Source organism: Urocampus carinirostris, chromosome 9, assembly GCF_059441175.1.
Source record: "Urocampus carinirostris isolate Australia breed hairy pipefish chromosome 9, RoL_Ucar_1.0, whole genome shotgun sequence".
NCBI classification, from domain to species: Eukaryota; Metazoa; Chordata; class Actinopteri; order Syngnathiformes; family Syngnathidae; genus Urocampus; species Urocampus carinirostris.
Window position 1 is genome coordinate 39,642,896 of NC_142357.1, and position 25,874 is coordinate 39,668,769.

The following is a 25,874-nucleotide window of genomic DNA, read 5'->3' on the forward strand; positions in this document are numbered from 1 at the left end:
GGAGGAAAATGAGACAGAGAGAGAGACAAAAGGAGGAAAATGAGAGAGAGAGAGAGATACACAAGGAGGAAGATGAGAGAGAGAGAGGGAGAGAGAGAGAGAGAGGGAGAGAGAGACACAAAAGGAGGGAAATGAGAGAGAGACACAAGGAGGAAAATGAGAGAGGGAGAGAGAGAGAGACACAAGGAGGAAAATGAGAGAGAGAGAGAGGGAGAGAAAAAAGAAGGAAAATGACAGAGAGCAAGAGAAAGGGAGAGAGATACACAAGGAGGAAAATGAGAGAGAGAGAGAAAGAGAGAGAGAGAGAGGGAGAGTACATGGAGGAAAATGAGAGAGAAACAGACACAAGGAGGAAAATGAGAGAGACACACAAGGAAGAAAATGAGAGAGAGAGAGAGAGAGAGAGAGAGAGAGAGAGAGAGAGAGAGAGAGAGAGAGAGAGAGACAGACACAAAGGAGGAAAATGAGAGAGAGAGACACAAGGAGGAAAATGAGAGAGAGAGAGAGTAAGGAGGAAAATGAAAGAGAGAGAGAGACACAAGGAGGAAAATGAGAGAGAGAGGGAGAGAGAGAGAGACACACAAGGAGGAAAATGAGAGAGAGAGAGAGAGAGAGAGAGAGAAAAGGAGGAAAATGAGAGAGAGAGACAAGGAGGAAAATGAGAGACACAATGAGGAAAATTAGAGAGAGACGCACAAGGAGGAAAATGAGAAAGAGAGAGAGAGAGAGAGAGGGAGAGAAACAAATGTATGACAGGGTGAGAAAAAAGGGAAAAAAGAGAGAAAAAAGAAAGAGTGAGATCGAATGGTAAACCGAGAGCAGAAAAAAAAGCACCTGTGAGGTAATCCAGAGCCTCCAGAATCTTCTTCTCTCGGGAAAAATCCAGAGCAAAGTTGTCGAAAGTTTCGTTGAGATTGATGTCGGGGATGAGGACCTGGGAGGAGGCGGTCGCCATGGCAACTCTGGAGCAACATCCGGAAAGAAAGAGAGAGAGAACTATTTTCCAGATTCCCGAAGACGACGGGGCGCTCTGCCGCCTCACCGTTCGGCCACGTTTCGGGCCGTCTGCAGGAAACGGGCGTGCTCGTTTTCCTTCAGGCTCTGCTCGGCTTGCGTGATGAGGGCGCTAGAGCGCTCCAGGCACTGCCGGCAGTTAGCGATCTGCTGGGCTAGCTTGCGGAGCTTCATCACCTGCGAAACAAACACAAATATTCAACAGATTCCCATATGGGGGCGGTGTATTCCTAGGTCCAGGTCGCAATCGGGCACTGCTTTACATCTCAAAACTCAAATTAAGTCTCAAGTCTCAAGGAAGTTTGCATTTAAAACTAAAAAGAATGCGTAAACGTAATTTATAGGGACGCAAAAATCGTCTCAGTGTCTGCAGTCCCTCCCCTTCTTCAATAGATGGCAGCATTGCCCCATTTTCCAGACTCAACTTCCCTGTGCAGGTGTCCCAATCATCATTAAACACCCTCTGCTATAAATACTCCAGGCACCCACTCCATGTTGCTCAGTCGTCTTTATACTCTGCTCAAGATATTCCCTCGCCAAGACGACAAGCTCCTTATCCCAAGACTTTCTTTCAAGAATGAAATCCAAGTATGCATGAACGGTATTTACAGGGCCGCAACAACGGTCTTTATTCAGCACCTGCAGTCCCTTCCCCTTCTCCAAGAGATGGCAGCAATACCCCATTTCAGAGTCTCAACTTCCCTTGTCCAGGTGCTTCCAATCATCATTCGCCACCCTCTGCTATGAATACTCCAGTCTCCCACTCCATGGTGCTCGTACGTCTTTATAATCTGCTCAAGATATTCGACACCTGCAGTCCCTCCCCTTCTCCAAGAGATGGCAGCATTGCCCCATTTTCCAGACTGAAATTCCCTCTGCAGGTGCTCCCAATCATCATTAGCCACCCTCTGCTATAAATACTCCAGTCTCCCACTCCATGGTGCTTGGTTGTCTTTGTAATCTGCTCAAGATATTCTCTCGCCAAGACGACAAGCTCTTTATCCCAAGACTTTCTTGAAATCCAAGTATGCATGAACGGTATTTTACAGGGCCGCAACAACGGTCTTTATTCGGCACCTGCAGTCCCTCCCCTTTCCAAGAGATGGCAGCATTAAAAATTCAACTTAAGTGTACTCCATCGAAAACGTCCGAATTAGTGTCGTTGGAGTCTCTGGGAAGCCCTCTTTTGAAGTCCTTTAGCTCTCTCCTATTCACCATTTTCTCCTTGCATAATGGCGTACCAACTCCTCCCATAGGCGTGCCAAAGAAGCCCCCCCTGGGCATCGCGATGTCTGGAATACTCAAAACAACACCGAGCGTTTCTACGTCATCAGGGCCTTTCTGCGTCTGGATGTGCTATTTATCTTATCAGCCTTACGTTCCCGCTGTTCCTGTGAACAACTTTTTCCACCAGGGTGCCGTGACCTCACACCACAGCCCAGTCAGTGAATATCTTTTGCAATAAATGTAATTTGTAGTCAATCGTATAAAATCCTTTATAGTCAAATGTATAAAATCATTCAATACTATGTGTACACCAAAACCATAACCCCCTCATGGAAGGTGGCTAGAGACAAAAACACACTCTCATGCAACAAACATTCATTCCCGTTTGCTCTTCCCAACCTGACACCAAACATTACGAAAGTACAGTAATACTACAGAAGTACTAGAAAAATACGAGAGAAGTACTACAAAAATAAGGGCTGGCTACGCCCCCACCAAACATGATTTACTTCACATGAGCAAGGGAAGGGTCATTAAAGGATGCTAACGTTAGCATAGCGCTAAATCTCCTGCCCGCTGCTATCAATAAACAGCAGCTTGCACACCCCAACGGAGCTTTATCGTCGACGGCGACTTTAATCGGGCATGTTTATGGACTGTACTTCCAAATCCATTCGATTGTGGACTGAGCCATTCGGAAAAACACTAGACTACGTGTAATGTATAATGTAAGATCAAACATCAAACATTCCGGTTGTATCCAGCAACTCTGTTTGACCCTCACCCCCCTCATCAACCCCATAGTCTGCCAATCGTTCCTCTTTGGGAGCAGAACCCAAAAGGTTCTGCTCATAAGAAGCCCCAAAAACTTTTGTGTTGCCCCACTTTCCGCACTCAAAAACTTTGTTTTGTTTTTTTGCTCTCCTCCCACTTGCAAGTTTTACACCTTCACATGAAAAAGAAGGAAGATGAAATATTTGAAATTCACAACACGTTTTTGCGATGAAAGGAGAGAGAGAGAGGGCAAGTGCAGGAATGGAGATGAAACCTTTCCACCCTTTGGGAGAGAAAATCACTTTCCCTTTTTTTTTTAAAAACAAAATGAGAGAAAAAGAACAAGAGTTTCTTCGCCGGCTTACACGCCGAGATCAATGACGGCTAATCCTGTTATTGGCCTGCAAGCAAAAAAATGGGGAAAAAAAACGTGGCGCTCGGAAGGAAGTGTTTTAAAGCCAACGTGGCTAAAGAGGGAAACTGTGTTTACAGTTTGTCCCGTTAAGTATTTTGAGCATAATTATTCGTTTTTTTCATCTTTTTTTCATTCATTTTCTTCTTTTCTTTACCCTATTTTTATATGTATTTTCTTTACTTTTCTTTCTTGCTCTTTTCCTTGTATCTCTTTTACTTTCTCCTTCCTTTTACTTTCCACTTTTTTTGTTTTGCTTTCTTTTCTCTTCTCTTTACTTTTTTCCCCCTCGTTTTGTCCTTTTCGTGATTTTTTTTTCCTTCTTAATTTTCCCTTACCTCCTTTTTCTTTCTTTTTACCCTTTTTATTTGCTTCTCTTGCTCTTTTTTATTCCCCCCCTTTTTTATTTGATTTTTGTTTCTTTTCTTCTGTTTTCCTATTTTTTTCTTTTTTGCCCTCGTTTCTTTATCTTCCATTTTTCTTCATTTTTTCCCCTCCCTACCCGTTTTCCCATTTTTCTTGTTTCTTATGATTGCACAAGGCTAGGCACAAGACGAAGAGAAAAAATGTTAATACTTTAAGTATATGTACCGTATTTTCCGCACTATAAGGCGCACCTAAAAGCCTTTATTTTTTTCAAAAGCTGACCATGCGCCTTATAATACAGTGCGCCTTATTTATGGATCAATTTTAAAATTGCAAAGTTTTCCAACTAACTTCCAGCCGCCGACTAGATTTTTTTCTATTCTGTATTTTTGATATTTTATTTTCCTGGATTTACTACCCTCACGGATGTAAGAGGACATTGGCTGCACATTATTATGAACACAACGACTTCGGTGAGCTACTCCGGCTATACATATTTTCCCTGTATCTTGTTTCAGACTGAACTCGATGTTTCTGTGATAAGCGGTGCAGATCATGGATGGAATGGAGTGTCTATTTTTAAATTAAACTCAATTCCAAGTGTTTATTGTCATATGCACAGTAAAGTCGCGAGTGAAAAAGAAAATAGATACTAAGGAATGGTTGGCATTTCTTGAATCCCAAGACTTTAACCTTCCGAATGATGGAACAATTTGAGTGACATCGTACGGACACCGCATCCGCACGTGTTCTCGACACGTATTTGCGTCTTTGCAAGCTTTCGGAACGTTAAGGAGGTAATAAGTTGGACTCAACTATCTGACTGTTTTGTCGACGTTCCCATTGTAGCGCCTTATAATCCGGTGCGTCTTATGTATGTCAAAAATAGGACCAAAAACTATTTTTTTGGGGTGCGCACTATAATCAGGTGCGCCTTATAGTGCGGAAAATACGGTAGTTTCTAATGTGCATTTTAGCACTCGTTTTTAGTGGTACTACACAATACAGCGACACATCGTGCTCAAATACCGCACACTGTCTCTTGAATAAGCTTGGCTTCCAAAATGCATCCCAGTAGGAGTAAAAACAAAGCTAAATGAATAAAGGAATAGATCATGACCAATATCAATGAGTTTAAAAGGACTCCTCAAGGTGCTCGAAAAAGCCCTTTTAAATGGAAATGAGCAGAATTGCGAATGTTCCCACCTTGGCCTCTTTTATTTTGACAGCGATGAGCTGCTTCCTCTGGCGGATGATCTCCACCAGCTCGTCGCATTCCTCCGCTAACTTGGCTTCGTGCATGGCCGTGTTCACCTAAAAAGAAAAATGAAAACTATTTTGAAAAAAAAAAACCGAAACAAAAAAAAACGTTTTTCCACATTTATTTTGAAGGAGACTTTCAGACAGGAAGTGATGTCGCATCGGGTGCCCTATTAATTAGGTATTTAAATGTTTTCGTTTGAGACGTTTTCCATTTGAAAGATTTTAAATTTTATTTATTTGACTATAAGGGATTTTATACAATTTTATACAAGTTACATTTATAGAATGCAATGAAGATTTTTCACAGAGAAGGCTTAAGGGTGTCAAACTCATTTTAACCCGGGGGCCACACGATAGAACATACATTCTGTCGGGGGCCGGACTAGCAGATTGAAGAGAAAGAAAAAGAGAAATAAAGAAATAAGAGAAAGAGGGAGGGAAAATGAGAGAGGGCAGGACAAAGAAAGAAAAAGAGAGAGAGGGAGAGAGCGTGAGAAACAAAAGATAAAAAATTCATGAGAGAGGGGGAAAAGGGAGAGGAAGAAAGAAATCCAAAGAGAAATAGAAAGACAGAAGGAGAGAAAAGAGAAAATAAAGTGTAAAGGTTATGAAGAGAGAAAGAGAAAAGAGAAAAAAGGAAAAAAGGAAGTTAGAGCAAAAGAGCTTAAAAGACACAGAGAGAGAAAGAGACAAAGAGCAACAAAGGAAGAGAAAAAGAGAGACACAGAGGGTGAAAGAGACAGTGAGAGAGTGGGAGAAAAGGGGAGGAAAAGTGAGAGAGAGAGAGAGAGAGAGAGAGAGAGAGAGAGAGAGAGAGAGAGAAATAAATACAAGTACAGTGTCTTTGTGAGAGGCACCTGGCATTGGCAACATCAAATTGACATTTCAACCTGCAGCTTGTTTTTCTCTTGCGCTTCTCTGAGTGTTGTCTCGCGGGCCGGATTCAATCCCTTAGCGGGCCTGATCTGGCCCGCGGGCCGCCTGTTTGACACCTGTGGCTTAAGGTCAATGCGGCCTAGACAAGGATGATTTTTGCAGGAAACAGGAGGAACTGGGACAAGGGCTATAATGGTATTTAGCCTTCCCCGACGCAGGAGAAAGCCAGACGCACAAGGACGTCGGCATTGTTTTGAGAAGCGCTTTGCTGATATGAGTTTTCCTTAGACGTGGCGGCGCCTTTCGGCGAGGAGGTGGTGAAGCTGGCATCCGGCCCGCCCCATGGGAGGAGTCGGCACGCCCAGGGGAGGAGTCAGCATGCCCTTGGGAGGCGTCAGCACGGCCCAAGGGAGGGGCCGACACGCCGGCTTGGGAAAAAGACGTGGGCAGAGAAGACAGAACTTCAAGAGATAGGAGATCGATCGTGAGAGGGAGGCTCGACGAAGACTACTTAGACTAATTCGACGGAATTCACTTAGTTAAATACTTTAAGAAAATAAATCTGAATCAGATCGGGAGGCTTCTCATGGTACTGGTATCCATGAAAACCAGTACTGTTTCATGTGGGGGTGAAAATCCCTAAAAAAAAATTGGTAAAAGAAACATTTTTAATAGTTTTTTGCCTAACACATTGTAGGTTTCTGTTTGACTGTGTTTTGGATGAAAGTAAGCCTTAGACGCTTATCTCCAGTTCAGCTTTGGTTAAAATGGCGTACCGCACACAGAAGGAGAGCGTAAAAAGGCCGTTTTTTCCCAAACACCTCAAACGCAGCAGCCTCCGGCCGCTTCGGCTTTCCGTCTCCGTGGCGACTCTTGTGTGCCAGCTCATCCAATATGGATGAAGCTGAAAAATCTCAAACGCTCAGCTTGCGAAAAATGAATTGATGAACAAACACGACCCGGACCCGAAAAGTAGAAGAAAAGATCAAGCGGGATATCCTAAAAGTCAAGATAAAAACGAAGAGGACGGAAGAGAATCCTCAAATATATGCTTCCTCACAAAAGGAAGATCGAAAAAGCTTCTTCCTGCTCAACTCTACCGTATTTTCATGGGCATAAGGGCGAATTTTCTATTTTTTTCTTTAACACTACACAGGGCGCACCGCACTATAGGGTACGGGTGCCCTCCTCTCGCAGGATAACGCTTCACACTGAAAAACAACACCAACGAGACGATTGAAAGATTTTATACATTTGACTATAAAGGATTTTATACGATCGAATACAAGTTACATTTATTGAGTTTAATGCTGTAGTTATTTACTGACTGTGCCTTTATTCAATGACAAGTCACGCCGTTCCAAATGCAGAATATTTTGACAAGAGAATTTTGATAACGGGACTCAGACGGAGGACAGCAGGCGTTGTTTTGAAAACAAGGCCCTGATGACGTGGAAACGCTCGGTGTTGTTTTGAGTGTTCCAGACATCTTCTCCGAGATGGTGGAGCCCAGGGGGCTTCGTTGGCGTGCCCATGGGAGGAGTCGGCACGCCATTGTGCGGGGAGAAGATGGCCAATGAGAAGAGAGCTAAAGGACTTCAGAAGAAGGCTTCCCAGAGACTCCAACGACACTAATTTGGCCGTTTTCGATGGAGTACACTTAGTTAAATTGTTGTTTGGTTAATGGAGTCAGATAACTAATTTGAACAATTTGGTAAATGCTACATTTTGATATTTAATTCCCAACACGATGAAGGTGCTGTATCTGAGTCAGATCGGAAGGCTTCTCATGCTACTGGTATCCATGAAAACCAGTACTATCTGTTTCATGTGGGGGCGAAAATCCCTAAAAAAAACGGCCTGGAGAGACAATGCGTGCTTGTTTCTTTTTGAGAAAATATGGACAAGAGACCGGCATTTCCACACGGGGGCAGATTTAATTTCTTAAATAATTTAACTAAGTGAACTCCATCGAATTAGCCGAATTAGTGTCGCTTGAGTCTCCGTCAAGCCTGCTCTCTCGATTCTCCCTCTTGATCTTCTGTTCTCCCGGCCCACGCCTTTTTCCGCTAGCTGGTGCGCCGGCTCCTCCCATGGGCGCGCCAAGAAAAGCCCCCACGTGGCCCCACCATCATGGAGAAGAGCGTCTCCATGTCTGGACCCCGAGGGTTCCTGCGTCACGAAGGTGCTGATTATCCTTCGTCCCAGTTCCTGCTGTTTTCTGTAAACATCATGACCTGCCCCACAGCTCAGCCAGTGAATATCTTTTGCATTTAAATGTAATTTGTATTTGATCATACAAAATCCCTTATAGTCAAATGTATAAATCCTTCAAGAGGGATAGGCGTCGCCAGGCTGTACTGGCCCAAGACACACCACAGGAAGTGGTGCCCCCAACGACGTTAAGGCATCGGTAAACTGTGAACTTATGAAAAATCCATTTTTCTGTCCGATTCCAAAGCCCTTTGCCGGCTGTCCGTTACATAATCACGAATAAAGATAGGAGAAAGGAGAAGTTGGGTACCTCGACTTGTTGGCAGATCTGGATGAGTTTGGCCATTTGGTTTTCCAGCTCGCTGTTGCGCTTCACCAGGTTCGTCAGGTTGTTTTCTAACGTTTGCTGCGGAGAGAAACAAAATGGCATCCGTCGGTACCGACACAAACCCCTGCCCTCATAAAACGTGGTCTCTAGCGACACCTAGCAAAGAACTCTGGTTTTCTTCTTTTGTACTTTGCATGCCGTTTGAATTTCAGGGGATGAGAATGTTGGGAAATCAGAAGGCAGAGATGAACTACTTCTCCTGAAGTATTTTAATGCTGAATATTCTGGACACCCTTTTTGTTCGAGTTGAACTTTTTGGAAGGATAGTAGTTTGCTCTCTTGTCTTACGAGTAAATCAGAGGCCGGAGATTAAGGTTGATTCACTTTAGATTAGATTAATATATCATGTATCAATCTATCAGATAGATGGATGTTTAGATAGATGGATGTCTAAATAGATATAGATGGCTAGATAGAGATAGAGATAAATGTCTAGATAGATAGATATAGAGATAGATGTCTAAATAGATATAAATAGATTTCTAGATAGATAGAGATAGATTTCTAGATAGAGATAGACATAGATGTCTAGATAGAGATGGATATAGATAGATGTCTAAATAGATAGAGATGGATAGAGATAGATTCTAGATAGGTAGAGATAGATGTCTAAATAGATAGATAGAGATGTCTAGATAGATAGAGATGTCTGGATGGAGATGGATAGATGTCTAGATAAATAGATAGATAGTTAGCTGTCTAGAAAGGTAGATAGATGTCTAGATAGATAAATAGATGTCTAGATGGATAAATAGATGGATGTCTAAATAGATAAATAGATGGATGTCTAGATAGATATAGATGTCTAGATAGATAGAGATGGATAGAGATAGATGTCTAGATGGATAAATAGATGGATGTCTAGATAGCTAGATGTCTAGATAGAGATAGATGTCTAGATGGATAGAGATAGATTCTAGATAGATAGAGATAGATGTCTAGATGGATAAATAGATGGATGTCTAGATAGCTAGATGTCTAGATAGAGATAGATGTCTAGATGGATAGAGATAGATTCTAGATAGATAGAGATAGATGTCTAAATAGATAGCGATGGATAGAGATAGATTCTAGATAGATAGAGATAGATGTCTAAATAGATAGCGATGGATAGAGATAGATTCTAGATGGATAGAGATAGATGTCTAAATAGATAGCGATGGATAGAGATAGATTCTAGATAGATAGAGATAGATGTCTAAATAGATAGCGATGGATAGAGATAGCTTCTAGATGGATAGAGATAGATGTCTAAATAGATAGCGATGGATAGAGATAGATTCTAGATAGATAGAGAGATGTCTAAATAGATAGCGATGGGTAGAGATAGATTCTAGATAGATAGAGATATATGTCTAAATAGATAGCGATGGATAGAGATAGCTTCTAGATGGATAGAGATAGATGTCTAAATAGATAGCGATGGATAGAGATAGATTCTAGATAGATAGAGAGATGTCTAAATAGATAGCGATGGGTAGAGATAGATTCTAGATAGATAGAGATATGTGTCTAAATAGATAGCGATGGATAGAGATAGCTTCTAGATGGATAGAGATAGATGTCTAAATAGATAGCGATGGATAGAGATAGATTCTAGATAGATAGAGAGAGATGTCTAGATAGATACAGATAGATGTCTAGATGGATAGATAGAAAGATGTCTAGATAGATAGATAAAATACTTTATTCATCCCCTTAGGGAAATTCACAACATAGTATTATATAGTACAGCCTCCACTAGTTCTAATATGATATAGAATATAATTGAAACAGATCGCCGACCTTCTTGCAATGCCCAAGAGTCAAATTTCGAAGGTTTTACAGCCCCAATAAATGATAAAAAAAACCCCACAGAAAATAAAATGACACTCCGTTCCTTTTAACGATCTCCACGACTTTGGCGGTCGATAAACGCCAGGACGCAATCTGCCTTTGGATTTTATAGGGGGAGTGAGACCTCTGTCGACTTACCGCGGCACTCGTCTTTGAAGCTTCCGTGGCGCTTTCCGACACGCGTCCCGGGCTCCTCTGATAGGCCTGCCAAAACACACCCACAAATAATACATGAAACAGGACTACGGGGGATAATGGAATGAGGTCGAGGAGAGCGCGGGGAGACTGTGACAACGTAAGACGTTTTCACTCTGCAATGTGTGTTTAGATGGTTTTTTAAGCCCGATGTAAGGAATTTTTTCCCACTATACCCCATCAAGAACAAATTATTTCAAACTTTGTGGTGCTTCAGTGCCCGCTTGCTGCTCGGACACCCTAGTACCCCGAAATGACGAGACTGATGGTTATTTTTTTTGGCGTCCTCTTCTGGAAAACTATTTTTCAGAATATAAATCGCGCATCATGATGAATAAAAACGCACTGGAGTAAAAGTCGCATTTTGGGGACAAACGTCGCTCATGAGGCCGTCCAGTCTCTGGAAAAGCACGAGAAAATGTGTATTATAATGTAGCGTTTACCAAATTGTTCGAATTAGTTATCTGACTCCATTACAACCTACACACAACCTAAATTCACCCAACAATGCACACTCATTTCTTAATGGTGTTGTGGAAAATAGACTTGCATTTGTAGAATAGAGTTGCATACATTTAGAAATGTAGAAAGACTTGCTTACAGTAGTGAGGGAATGTTGACATCATTTCGAGAAGGTCCTTGGCAAGACAGTTGAGTTTCCCTAAAAGGGCATGAGACCTGCAAGGTCCCTCTGAGCAAACTGAGGTGAACAACATGTCCTAATAAGGGTACGACAACATCTTCCTTGTTGAGACGTCAGATCTCCGCCGCCTCTTGGGTTGTACTCAAATTGAAGCTATAAAAGCATTGTTATGTCTGGAGTTCTCTGAGTTCTTTGGGATGACGAAATAAAGAGCTCCCCCTCATGGCAAGCCTATGTGTACTTGATTAAATCACGTAAGAAGACTTAAAAGATATCAAACCTGCATTTTCTCCTACAATGGAAAAGATGGACAAGAGACCGGCATTTCCACACGGGGGCAGATTTAATTTCCTTAAGGTTGGCCGTGGTCCAAAAATTTTTGTGTGTGTTTTTTTGCCTTTTATTTTCTTTGTTATTGTATTGTTTGTCTTGCTGTCGGTCACCCCTCTTGAGGGATATGACCAAGGTAGATAGATAGATAGAAACAATTTAACCAAGTACACTCCATCCAATATGGCCGAATTAGCCGTCGTCGAAGTCCCTGGAAAGCCTCCTCTCTCGATCTCTCGCTTTCTTCTCTCGGCCCATGTTTTCCCGCAACCTGGTGTACAGGCTCCTCCCATGGGCGTGCCAGGAAAGCCCCCACGTGGGCTCCACCACCTCAAAACAGCAGACCGTTTATCAAAACAATGCCGCCGTCATCAGGGCCCCTCCACGTCTAGATTCTCTGATTATCTTATCAGCCTCACGTCAGGGTGCCCTGAACTTTCACTGCTCATTGAACTTAAGCCTACTCAGTGAAAATCTTCATTGCACTCAATAAATGTACCGTATTTTCCGCACTATAAGGCGCACCTAAAATCAGTTTTTTTAAAAAAAAAGCTGAATATGCGCCTTATAATCTGGTGCGCCTTATATATGGATCAATATTGAGCCGCGACAGGTCTCGCAACTTACGGTAAGCAGCCACCGACTCCATTTTTCGCGTAGAAGAAGTGCGCTGTGCATACTGGAAAATATTAAACAACGATTCTCTTTTATTTGTGCGTTTGTATAAAGACACTGAAATGGCTCTTATTAAGAGACACGCTTACAACACAGAGTTTAAACTCAAGGCGATCAGTCACGCAGTAGAACACGGAAATAGAGCAGCAGCAATTCGAACACTGCAGAAGAAGAATTCGAGGGGTTCGTAGATGAGGAGCTGATAGAGTGAGCTTTATGTTTTTCTTTTGTGTGTTTACGTTTTTCATTTTACAGTTATTATGTTATTGCTTTATTGTTATTGTTTTTGCACATTACGAGTGTCACTATATTGCGATTGCACTAACGTTTAATTTACCATAACAGTATCAGACGTTTTTTTGCGTGTTGACTAAATGGAGAAAAAGTAAAATGTTATGCCTTGCTGTTGTTCAAAGATGTTAAAGATGTGTCACGAAAATGCTTTACCTCAGAGAAAATAATAAAACGTCTGTTTATTCATTTTGGGAGTGAATGGAGTTGTGGAAAGCTTGTTTGTTATCTATTAATAAAGTTTGACTGACCTATCTGACTGTTTTGTTGACGTTCCCTTTAGCGCGGCACCTTCTAATGGTTGCATAACGTAAATACAGCCTGTACTGTAGCGCCTTATAATGCGGTGCGCCTTATGTATGGAAAAAGTTTTTAAATATATCATTCCTTGAAGGTGCGCCTTATAACACGGTGCGCCTTATAGTGCGGAAAATACGGTAACTTGTATTCAATCGTATAGAATCTTTTATAGTCAAATGTATAAAATCCTTCAATCGGAAGGTCCTGACTTCAAGGTCTTAATTCGTTCCCGATCACGCCACGAGTGTACTGGAAAGGAAACAAAATCCAGACAACGAGACGCTCCGAAACAGAACAGAGTGGAAGCCGTCTCGCTTTACAGCTGTCGGTAAGACGATCCTTCTGGGAACGGGACTTCTTTTGTCCCGGGAGAACTTGCATGACAAAGACATCATCAAGTTCTAACGAGCAGGGTTCAAATTCAAGCACTTTCAAGTGCAATTTTTCCAGTATCAAGAAGGAAATCCAGCGCTAATGAAAATATATTTGTTGTTATTGAACTTTGATGACTAAGATCAAGATGCTATCTTGTTGCTAGCACATACCTTGTGCTATTTGGAGATGTTCCTATTTATGATCTAATGGACTGCTGTAAACTGACATGAATTCTGCTCCAGCGATGCACGTGCAACTTCAATGGCACACTTGTTACCAAGAGGAGAAAGGCTCTGAAATGATACAGGAGTCAGAGAAGAAAGAAAAGTACTGTATTGTCGGGAATTAAATATCAAAATTTACCGTTTACCAAATTGTTCGAATTAGTTATCCGACTCCATTAACCAAACACAACCTACGTTCACTTAACGGGGGCAGATTTAATTTCATTAACAATTTCACTAAGTGTACTCCGTCGAAAACGGGCGAATTAGTGTCGTTGGAGTCTCTGGGAAGCCCTCTTCTGAAGTCCTTATGCTCTCTCCTATTCAATATCTTCTCCCCGCATAATGGCGTGCCGACTCCTCCCATGGGCGTGCCAAGGAAGCCCCCCCCCCCTGGGTGCCGCGATGTCTGGAATACTCAAAACAACACCAGTGTTTCTTCTTCATCAGGGTCTTTTTGCATCTGGATGTGCTGATTATCTTATTAGCCTTACGTCCCGTTCCCGCCGTTCCTGTAAACAACATTTTCCACCAGGCTGCCCTGACATCGAACTACAGCCCAGCCAGTGATTATATTTTGCATTCAATGTAATTTGTAGTCAATCGTATAAAATCCTTTATAGTCAAATGTGTATAATCCATCAATATGTATAAAAAGCAGATGGAAAATGAGCAAAATTTGGACTCACTTGAATGATACTGATTGTTCTGAAGCAGAGTGCATTCAATCTTTTAATCTTAGAGACTGATGATTTTTTTGCTTTTTTTTATCTTAATTTATATCTTTTTGCATGTTTTTTTAGAAAATCTGTCTAAATTGGTTAAAATAGAATTTCAAAATGTTATTTTGCATTTCATCATTTATTTAAAGCCCCGAAGTGTCAATATTTTTATTTTAATGTTTTGCATTTTCAGGGATTTTGCGTGGTTGCTAGACTTTAAATCTGTTCACTGTGTGAATAGTTAAATCTGTTTTGTGTTTTATTTTTTGGTGGATATTTGAATATTTTGATTTATATTTCCTGTGTTTTTCAGGGATCCCCTGCAAAAATCTGAAATTACCGTATTTTCCGCACTATAAGGCGCACTGGGTTATAGGGCGCACCCCGAAAAAAATAGTTTTTGGTCCTATATTTGACATACATAAGACGCACCGGATTATAAGGCGCTACAATGGGAACGTGGACAAAACAATCAGATGGTTCAGTCCAACTTCTTACCCCTTTAACATTCCCAAAGCTTGCAAAGACGCAAATACGTGTCGAGAACACGTGCGGATGCGGTGTCCGTACGATGTCACTCAAATGCATCGTTCCATCATTCGGAAGGTTAAAGTCTTGGTATTCAAGAAATGCCAACCATTCCTTAGTTTCTATTTTCGCTCGCAACTTTACTGTGCATATGACAATAAACACTTGGAATTGAGTTGAATTTAAAAATAGACACTCCATTCCATCCATTATCTGCACCGCTTATCACAGAAACATCGAGTTCAGTCTGAAACAAGATACAGGGAAAATATATAGCCGGAGTAGCACACCGAAGTCGTTGTGTTCAATAATAATGTGCAGCCATGGTCCTCTTATATCCGTGAGTTTAGTAAATCCAGGAGAATAAAATATTTACAAATACAGAATAGAAAAAAATGCTTTCTCTATGCCGCCAGCCACGTGCTATACACGTTCATCTTTTTCGGCCAATTGCAGGCTTTGTTTTGCCGCTTCAGCCTATGCCAGCCTGTAAATGATAAAAAGGATCCGCCCCTTGACCTCCGAATAACTTTAGCCAATAGTGATCGATTCAACTGAAGATTGACACGTCTTTTTTGGCCAATTGCAGGCTTTGTTTTGCCGTTCAAACCAATGCCAGCCTGTAAATGATAAAAAGGATCCGCCCCTTGACCTCCGAATAACTTTAGCCAATAGTGATCCATTCAAATGATGATTGACACATTGGTTAGCCAATGAAACGCCGGTAAATAAATCCCAGCATACACCGTTCGGGGGAAAATCTAGTCGGCGGCTGCAAGTTAGTTGGTAGACTTTGCGATTTAATATTGATCCATAAATAAGGCGCATGGTCAGCTTTTGAAAAAAAATAAGACTTAGGTGCGCCTTATAGTGCGGAAAATACGGTACTCATTGCTAAATAATTTGTTGCATACTGTTTTATTATTATTGGGAATCATTAAACAAACAACCACCTTCTTGAAAAAGAGCCCGAATTGCTGAAAATAGTCTAATCAACGAGTCCTCTTGAATGCAACAGTAACGCTTTACGCGACAGCCCGACGAGGAGGACCGGAGCCACCATTGGCGTCATTTTTACACACAATTGTCCTTTGAGTCGGAGCGTGGGAAAACACGGCAATAGAAATCATTTCTAGCAATTTCAAGCGCTTCACCCCAAATTGTTACTGACCATTGAAGGATTTTATACATTTGACTATAAAGGATTTTAAACGATTGAATACAAATTACATTTAATGCAAAATATATTCACTGGCTGGCTGGGCTGTGGTGCGAGCAGAAAGGTCCTGATGACGTAGAAACGCTTGCTGTTGTTTTGAATATCCCAGACAACGTGACGCTCTTCGACAAGATGATGAAACCCAGGGGGGCTTCCTTGGCGCGCCCATGGGAGGAGTCGGCACGCCATTATGCGGGGAGAAGATGGCCAATAAGAGAAAGCTAAATGACTTTAGAAAAAGGCTTCACACAGACTCTAATTCCGCCGTTTTCGATGGAGTACACTTTGTTAAATTGTTAATGAAATTAAATCTGCCCCCGTGTGAAAATGTCTGCTTTCTTGTTTATCTTTTCCCTCAAGAAACGAGCACGCATACATTGTTGGGTGAATGTAGGTTGTGTTTGGTTAATGGAGTCAGATAACTCGTTTGAACAACTTGGTAAATGGTACATAAAATTCAAGCGATTTCAAGGATTTCAAGCGCCCGTACGAGGATGCCCGATCCGTGCCCTTAAAAGCGAGAAGAACGCGCCACACCGGAGACCAAAAGCAAAGTCTTCCATTTTCCTAATCAAGGCCGATTTGAATCGTCACGTGTGAAAGTGTCTGGCAGGCGTTCGCGCGCCACCTCGAAAGAAGTGCCAAGTTCTTATACCTTGAGCGACCGGCTCTTGAACTCCTAACCTTTCGCTAAAAATAGGGAAAGAAACCGAAAGAGGTTGGGGACACCGTCGGCAAATGCCGGAAAGAAACGACGAGCGCGAAGATTGAAATTACCTCGACGATTCCCCTGCGATTGGGAGAGTCGTTAGCATCTACACATCAGCATGTAGCCGTTAGCATAACTCATTTGCATGTAATCATTGGCATTTACCTGTTAGCGTGACTTGATAGCATGTAGTTGTTAGCATCTAATATCTAGGATAGTGTCGTTAGCATGCACAAGTTAACATGTAGCAGTTAGCATGGCTCATCCGCATGTAATCATTGACATTTACCTGTTAACATGACTTGATAGCATGTAGTTGTTAGCATCTACTCCTTAGGATAGTGTCGTGAGCATGCCCGAGTTAACATGTAGCTGTAAGCATGACTCATTCGCATGTAATCATTGGCCTTAACCTGTTAGCGTGACTTGATAGCATGTGGTCGTTAGCATAACTCATCTGCATGTAATCATTGGCATTTACCTGTTAGCGTGACTTGATAGCATGTGGTCGTTAGAATATACTCCTTAGGATTGTGTTGTTAGCATGCACGAGTTAACATGTAGCCGTTAGCATGACTCCTTCACATGTAATCATAGGCATTTACCTGTTAGCGTGACTTGATAGCATGTAGTCGTTAGCATGTTCTCCTTAGGATAGTGTCGTTAGCATGCCTGAGTTAACATGTAGCCGTTAGCATGACTCATCCGCATGTAATCATTGGCATTTACCTGTTAGCGTGAATTGATAGCATGTAGTCGTTAGCATCTACTCCTTAGGATAGTGTTGTTAGCATGCATAAGTTAAGATGTATCTGTTAGCATGACTCATTCGCATGTAATCATTGGTATATACCCGTTAGCGTGACTTGATAGCATGTAGTCGTTAGCATCTACTCCTTTGGATAGTGTTGTTAGCATGCATGAGTTAACATGTAGCTGTAAGCATGACTCATTCGCATGTAATCATTGGCATTTACCTGTTAACGTGACTTGATAGCATGTAGTTGTTAGCATCTACTCCTTAGGATAGTGTCGTTAGCATGCACGAGTTAACATGTAGCCGTTAGCATGACTCATCCACATGTAATCATTGGCATTTACCTGTTAGCGTGACTTGATAGCATGTAGTCGTTAGCATCTACTCCTTAGGATAGTGTTGTTAGCATGCACGAGTTAACATGTAGCCGTTAGCATGACTCATCCGCATGTAATCATTGGTATTTATCTGTTAGTGTGACTTGATAGCATGTCGTTGTTAGCATCTACTCCTTAGGATAGTGTCGCTCGCATGCACGAATTAACATGTAGCCGTTAGCATTACTCATTCGCATGTAATCATTGGCATTTACCTGTTAGCGTGACTTGATAGCATGTAGTCGTTAGCATCTATTATCTAGGATAGTGTCGTTAGCATGCACAAGTTAACATGTAGCAGTTAGCATGACTCATTTGCATGTAATCATTGGCATTTACCTGTTAGCGTGACTTGATAGCATGTAGTCGTTAGCATCTACTCCTTTGGATGGTGTCGTTAGCATGCACAAGTTAACATGTAGCAGTTAGCATGACTCATCCGCATGTAATCATTGGCATTTACCTGTTAGCGTGACTTGATAACATGGAGTCGTTAATATCTATTCCTTAGGATAGTGTCGTTAGCATGCACGAGTTAACATGTAGCCGTTAGCAGAACTCATTCGCATGTAATCATTGGTATTTACCTGTTAGCGTGACTTGATAGCATGTAGTCGTTAGCATGTTCGCCTTAGGATAGTGTCGTTAGCATGCACGAGTTAACATGTAGCCGTTAGCATGACTCATTCGCATGTAATCATTGGCATTTACCTGTTAGCGTGACTTGATAGCATGTAGTCGTTAGCATCTACTCCTTTGGATAGTGTTGTTAGCATGCACGAGTTAACATGTAGCCGTTAGCATGACTCATCCGCATGTAATGATTGGTATTTACCTGTTAGTGTGACTTGATAGCATGTCGTTGTTAGCATCTACTCCTTAGGATAGTGTCGCTCGCATGCACGAATTAACATGTAGCCGTTAGCATGACTCATCCGCATGTAATGATTGGTATTTACCTGTTAGTGTGACTTGATAGCATGTCGTTGTTAGCATCTACTCCTTAGGATAGTGTCGCTCGCATGCACGAATTAACATGTAGCCGTTAGCATTACTCATTCGCATGTAATCATTGGCATTTACCTGTTAGCGTGACTTGATAGCATGTAGTCGTTAGCATCTATTATCTAGGATAGTGTCGTTAGCATGCACAAGTTAACATGTAGCAGTTAGCATGACTCATTCGCATGTAATCATTGGCATTTACCTGTTAGCGTGACTTGATAGCATGTAGTCGTTAGCATCTACTCCTTTGGATAGTGTCGTTAGCATGCACGAGTTAACATGTAGCCATTAGCAGAACTCATTCGCATGTAATCATTGGTATTTACCTGTTAGCGTGACTTGATAGCATGTAGTCGTTAGCATGTTCTCCTTAGGATAGTGTCGTTAGCATGCACGAGTTAACATGTAGCTGTTAGCATGACTCATTAGCACCTATTTTTAGCACTTACTTGTTCGCACCCACTCATTAACACGTACACGTTAGCACCCACTCGTTAGCATAAAGTCGTAAGCATGCCTTTTTAACTTTACACTTCATGTGGGCCCCTCCTGGAAACGCCCCTGGTTACCATGGTGACCAAGCTTCCCCATCTAAAATGAATGGGCCCGTTCATCCCGGCGGGAACAAATGGGAGCTTTTTAACTCTGAATATGAGAGGTTTGTTTTCGTTCTTCTGAAAAAATTCTGAAAAAAGACATCGTACACGATTCCCGGAGCGAACCAATTTTTTGCGGAAGAAGATAGATAATAAGAACACGGAGGATTATAAGAGTTGGACTGGCTCGGCTTGCTGTAAGCAATAAGTTGAGACTTGCTAAGCTAACAAACAAAGTTGCAAATAAAGGAACTCATAAAGGATCATTTTCATTTGAGACCAATGATACTTTCACAAGAAATTCTTGGGAAAGTGGTCTTGTGGTAGCCAAAGGAGATTTGGGATTACCTTGAAGAAGATGATTGGTGAGGAAGGTCTTGGGACTGAAGGATTTTATACATTTGACTATAAGGGATTTTGTACGATCAAATACAAATTACATTTAAATGCACAAGATATTCACTGGCTGAGCTGCGGGGCCAGGTCAGTGCAACCTTATGAAGAATGATGTTTACAGGAACAGCGGGGAACTGGGACAAAGGGCTGATAAGATAATCAGCGCTTCTCGACGGAGACTGATGACGTGGAAACGCTCGGGGTCCAGACATCGAAGCGTGGGGGCGTTTCCTGGCACGCCCATGGGAGGAGCCGGCACACGAGCTGGCGGAAAAAACGTGGGCCGGGAGAACTTCAGGAGATCGCAGAAGATCAAGGGAGAACGAGAGAAGGAGGCTCGAGCGACACTAATTCGGCTAATTCGATGGAGTTCACTTAGTTGAATTATTTAAGAAATTAAATCTGCCCCCGTGTGATAATGTCGGCTATTCTTGTCCATCTTTTCCCAAAAAGAAACAAGCGCGCAATGTTAGGAGGTGTTTGGTTAATGGAGTCAGATAACTAATTCGAACAATTTGGTAAACGGTACATTTTAATAGTTTATTTGGAGGATTGCACGAGCTGAACCATGACTTTAACTGTCTGCACCTGGGTCCACCCCCCAAAATTGACAACGGGTGCATTTGCAGAAAAGCAGGTCGGCACGGCGGCTGGGCGGTGAGCACGCAGCCCCACGGTGCAGAGGTTCAGTGTTCAAGTCCAGCTGCCGGAGCCTCCCCGTGTGGAGTTTGCATGTTCTCCCCGTGCTTGCGTGGGTTTCCTCCGGGCACTCCAGTTCGCTCCCATATTCGAAAAACATGCAATCCGGGTTAATCGGCCGGTTCAAATTGTCCCTAGTGAAGGATTTTATACATTTTACTATAAAGGATTTTATACAATTAAAAACAAAAACATTTATTGAGTGCAATGAAGATTTTCACCGAGTGGGCTTCAGTTCACGCCAATTTCCCTTCGGGGATGAACAAAGTATCTATCTATCTATCTATCTATTCCAAATGCAAAATATTTTGACTAGGGAATTTTGATAACAGGACTCTGACGCAGGACGGGAGCCATTGTTTTGATAAACGCTCTGCTATTATTAGTTTTTCTGACAACGGGACGCTCTTCTACGAGATGATGGAGCCCACGTGGGGGGATTCCCTGGCACGCCCATGGGAGGAGCCGGCAGACCAGCTTGCAGAAAAACGTGAGCCGAGGGAAGGAAGCAGGAGATCGAGAGAGGAGGCTCCCTAGAGAATCGGACGACACTAATTCGGCTAATTCGGCCATATTCGATGGAGTCTACTTAGTTAAATTGAATAGAATAGAATATACCTTTATTGTCATTGTTACAACATGGGTTGAATATATTGTGACAACGTAATTGGACGTGGCACTCCACATCCACATTTTACAGTCAGGATAAAAGAAAATAAAGAAGATAAAGGAACAAAGAAGATGTCTGTACTGTCCTTGTTGCATAGGCTTTGTTTTCCTCCGGAGGGGGGTGTATGAAGGGGTGAGGGACAGACAGAGATGCCCGGATCCAACTAGACGCTTGATCTTACTGTACACGCGGTCCAGTGTTTTTTCCCTAATTGCTCAGTCCACGTATTGAATGAATTTGGGAAGTACAGTCCTTAAGCATGCCTGAATAAGGTCGCCGGCGATGGTAAAAGCTCCGTCGGGGTGTGCAAGCTGCTGTTTATTGATTGCAGCAGGCAGGAGATTTAGCGCTATGCTAACGTTAGCATCCGGTGGAAGGTAAACAGCAACCACAATGACCACAGTTAGCTCTCTCGGTAGATAGAAGGGTCTAGACCAGGGGTGTCAAACTCATTATAACTCGGGGGCCACACGATAGAACAAACATTCTGTCGGGGGCCGGACTAGTGCATTAAAGAGAAAGAAAAAGAGAGATAAAGAAATAAGAGAAAGTGGGGAGGGAAAGAAGAGAGTGGGACAAAGAAAGATAAAGAGAGAGAGGGAGAGAGCGTGAGAAACAAAAGATAAAAAGTCGTGAGAGAGGGGGAAAAGAAAGGGAAGAACAAAATCCATAGAGAAATAGAAAGACAGAAGGAGAGAAAAGAAAGCGCAAGGTGTATGAAGAGAAAAGGAAAAAAGGAAGAGAACAAGAGAGACACAGAGAGTGAAAGAGACAGAGTGGGGGGGAGAGAGAGAAAGAGAGGGAGAGAGAAATAAATACAAGTACAGTGTCTTTGTCCGAGGCACCTTTCTTTGGCAACATCAAGTTGACATATTTCAACATGCAGCTTGTTTTTCTCTTCCGCTTCTCTGAGTGTTGTCTCGCGGGCCTGATTCAATCCCTTAGCGGGCCCGATCTGGCCCGCGGGCTGCCTGTTTGACACCTGTGGTCTAGACGATACTGCTAGAAACTCTATATCAAGTGAGCAGTGTGTACACTTAGTACACTTAGTTAAATGTGTGAAAATGTCGGCTTTCCTGTTCATCTTTTCTCTCAAGAAACGAGTGCGCATAAATTGTTGGGTGAATGTATGTTGTGTTTGGTTAATGGAGTCAGATAACTCATTCGAACAATTTAGTAAACGGTATATTTTAATATTTAATTCCCAACACTAGGTGTGCTTGTCCGTCTCTGTGAGCTCTGCGACTGGCTGGCAAGAAGTTCAGGATGTCCCCTGCCCAATGCCTGACAATGACCGAGATGGGCTCCAGCACCCCCGCGACCCTACTGAGGATAAGCGGCGCAGATAATAAATGTATGGATACGTTGAAATGAGGAGTATTAGCGAGAAGAAATCTGAGATGACCACCGGAAAACATGTCAAAGTGAAAGAAAATGAGTGCGATATTTATCATTCCACAACTCATTTTACGTCCCGTCTGAGAAGATTGCCGTTGCGCCACACCGGGCGGCGCCGGCGAACGAATCAAACGAGCACGTGCCCGTCCATGAAACCTTTTCATCATTCGGTGACGCGTCTCCGTTTTTATCTCGGGCAAAAGATATCATCGAGTTGCCGGCGTGCCGAGACAGGAAACCTTTCGGTTTCGCCACCGTGACTCTGCACTCGTTTCCATGGAGACGGAGGCCTCGTAAAGATATTTCATAGGAAAACACAATATTCCGTACGAGTTACTTCGAATAGTATTTTCTTGAAACAGTAAAGCATGGGTTTACCGATTCTTACAAAGGTCCCAACGTACAAAAACAGGAAAGTATTGCATTTAGTCACAAAGTCAAAAACAGGGTTGGGTAGGGTTACTTTAACTGGATTACTTTCAATGACTTTTGGATTACTCCAATACCAAATATGCTAATAAAAGACGAACAAAATAGGGGCAGCACGGCGGCGCAGTGGTTAGCGCTTGTGCGGCACAGTTCATGTCATGGGAACCTGTCGTGGGTTCAAATCCAGCTCCAGACTTCCTGTGTGGAGTTTGTATGTTCTCCCCGTGCTTGCGTGGGTTTCCTCCGGGCACTCCGGTTTCCTCCCACGTTCCAAAAACATGCGTTTCAGGTGAATTGGCTGGTCCAAATTGTCCCTAGGTGTGAATGAGCGAATGAGTTGTCTGTCCCTGTGTGCCCTGCGATCAGCTGGCAACCAGTTCAGGGTGTCCCCTGCCCACTGTCCGGAGATGGCTAGAATGGGCTCCAGCCCCCCGCCCCGCGACCCTAATGAGGATAAGCGGTGTAGCTGATGAGATGATGAGAAACTAAATATGAATAAAATGATGGCTCACAACACGTGGTAAACTTTCTCTCCTGGCTTTGATCCCTTTGATCTCTGGCAAAACTAACATAAAATACGACAGAAAAAAAATGAAAATAAATCCACACGGCTTGCCAACATCATTTTTGCCGTTCCATGTATTCCGTTACTCCCCAAGCCTGCACAAAATTTTGTCATTTTATTCATATTTAATTTATTTTGTCTTTTATTAGCATATTTGGTATTGGAGTCATCCAAAAGTAATTTTCTCTCTGTGTCTTTTTAACTTCTTTTTAACTTCTTTTGCTCTTATTTCCTTTTTTCCTTTTCTCTCTTTTCTCTTTCTCTCTTCTTACCCTTTGCTCTTTCTTTTCTCTTTTCTCCCCTTCTGTCTTTCTATTTCTCTTTGGATTTCTTTCTTCCTCACCCTTTCTTTTCCCCATCGCTCACGACTTTTTATCTTTTGTTTCTCACGCTCACTCGCTCTTTCTTTCTTTGTCCTGCCCTCTCTCCTTTTCCCTTCCTCTTTCTCTCATTTCTTTATCTCTCTTTTTCTTTCTATTTAATCTACTAGTCTGGCCCCCGACAGAATGTTTGTTCCATCATGTGGCCCCCGAGTTAAAATTAGTTTGACACCAATGTTATAGAAAGTATAATGTTTCAACAGCAGGGCCCGACTACTTTCACTGGTTTACCCCTGCCGCATCATACAGGTGCCCAGAGCTATTTTCGTTTTCTTTTCTCTCTCTCTCTCTCTCTCTCTCTCTCTCTCTCTCTCTCTCTCTCTTTTTCTCTTACTTTGTTGCTTTGTTTCTCTCTCTGTCTTTTTAACTTCTTTTGCTCTTATTTCCTTTTCTCTCTTTTCTCTTTCTCTCTTCCTGCCCTTCGCTCTTTCTTTTCTCTCCTTCTGTCTTTCTATTTCTCTTTGGATTCCTTCCTCTCTCTCTCTTTCCCCCTCTCTCTTCTCTTTTTATGTCTTTTGTTTCTCATGCTCTCTCCCGCTCTTTCTTTCTTTGTTCCGCCCTCTCTCCTTTTCCCTTCCTCTTTCTCTCATTTCTTTATCTCTCTTTTTCTTTCTCTTTAATCTACTAGTCCGAACCCCCGACAGAATGTTTGTTCTACCCCTGAGTTAGAGCGTGACTAAAACGGCATTTTTCCCAATAGCGCAAATGTAAGCATCCCCCCGGCACGCTAGCACTTGCAAATGTTCTACTTTAAAGGATAGTTAAGAACTCAGCAGCTGTCACGGGTTTCTTATTTTGCCGTCGTGCCGAGTAGCGTTTTTTTTTTGCCGTAGCTCGGACAAAAAATGGGAAGCTCGACATAATCCGCTCAAGGATTTGCTCCCGAATGCGCACTTTTTTTTTCTTGCTCGTCAAAATATCGCTCAAGATAAATCACATTCGGCTTCGCTTGACAATGATGTTTAAAGCCCCGTAGTGTCATATTCGACCACTAGATGGCACTGTTGTCTAATGCGAAGGAAAATCAGTGCAAACAGCAAGATGACAGACAAACATGGCGGCGACCGTAGGTAGGGATTTCAATATTTCAAAGGAATATAAATTTCTCCACCTGTGATTTTTTTATAGATGGAACTGAACATTGGTGTCACGCACAGGTGTCAAACAGGCGGCCCGTGGGCCAGATCAGGCCCGCTAAGCGATTGAATCCGGCCCGCGAGACAACACTCAGAGAAGCGCAAGAGGAAAAAAAGCTGCAGCTTGAAATCCGTCAACTTGATGTTGCCAAAGCCAGATGCCTCAAACAAAAATACTGTACTTAAATTTCTCTCTCTGTCTCTCTCTCTTTTTTCTCTCTCTCTCTCTCTCTCTCTCTCTCTCTCTCTCTCTCTCTCTCTCTCTCTCTCTCTCTCTTTTCCACCCCTTTTCTCCCACTCTGTGTCTCTCTTTTTCTCTTCCTTTGTTGCTCTTTGTCTCTTTCTCTCTCTGTGTCTTTTAACCTCTTTTGCTCTAACTTCCTTTTTTCCTTTTCTCTCTTCTCCTTCTGTTTTTCTATTTGTCTTTGGATTTCCTTCTTCCTCTTTCTTTCTTTTCCCCCTCTCTTTTTATCTTTCGTTTCTCACGCTCTCTCCCTCCCTCTCTTTTTCTTTCTTTGTCCCGCCTTCTCTCATTTTCCCTCCCTCTTTCTCTTATTTCTTTATCTCTCTTTTTCTTTCTCTTTAATCTACTCTTCCAAGCTTTTCCTTCTGTTCTTGTGTTTCTTTTGTCTCATGTACAGACCGGGTGTGTTTGTGTGTGTGTTTGTATGAGAAATGAGCGAACATCACAAGCAAGCAAATGAATGTTTCCGGAAAAAATTGTGGAAGGACAGAGGGCGGAATTTTGCACCGTGCACTGCGGAGGACGATGCTTCAATCTTTAAGACTTTGTAAATGCAACTTTCGATTTTTCCATTTGATTCTGGAACTTTAAACGTGCCTCAAAATATACGCAGAGAGTGGAAATGGCAGAAAGGGAACAGT

The 25,874-nt window shown here is 42.4% G+C and overlaps 1 protein-coding gene across 1 annotated transcript in view; it reads right to left on the bottom strand.

Annotated features, from left to right (window-relative positions):
- mid2 (midline 2) overlaps nucleotides 1–25,874 on the bottom strand; it is a 125,766-nt gene that overhangs the window by 26,699 nt on the left and 73,193 nt on the right. Inside the window, exons 4-8 of the mRNA XM_088344259.1 lie at nucleotides 10,509–10,574; nucleotides 8,457–8,552; nucleotides 5,000–5,107; nucleotides 1,043–1,191; nucleotides 835–962 (exon numbers count right to left, since the gene is read on the bottom strand). Coding sequence (XP_088200385.1) covers nucleotides 835–962; nucleotides 1,043–1,191; nucleotides 5,000–5,107; nucleotides 8,457–8,552; nucleotides 10,509–10,574 — 547 coding nt within the window. The remainder of the gene's footprint in view (nucleotides 1–834; nucleotides 963–1,042; nucleotides 1,192–4,999; nucleotides 5,108–8,456; nucleotides 8,553–10,508; nucleotides 10,575–25,874) is intronic.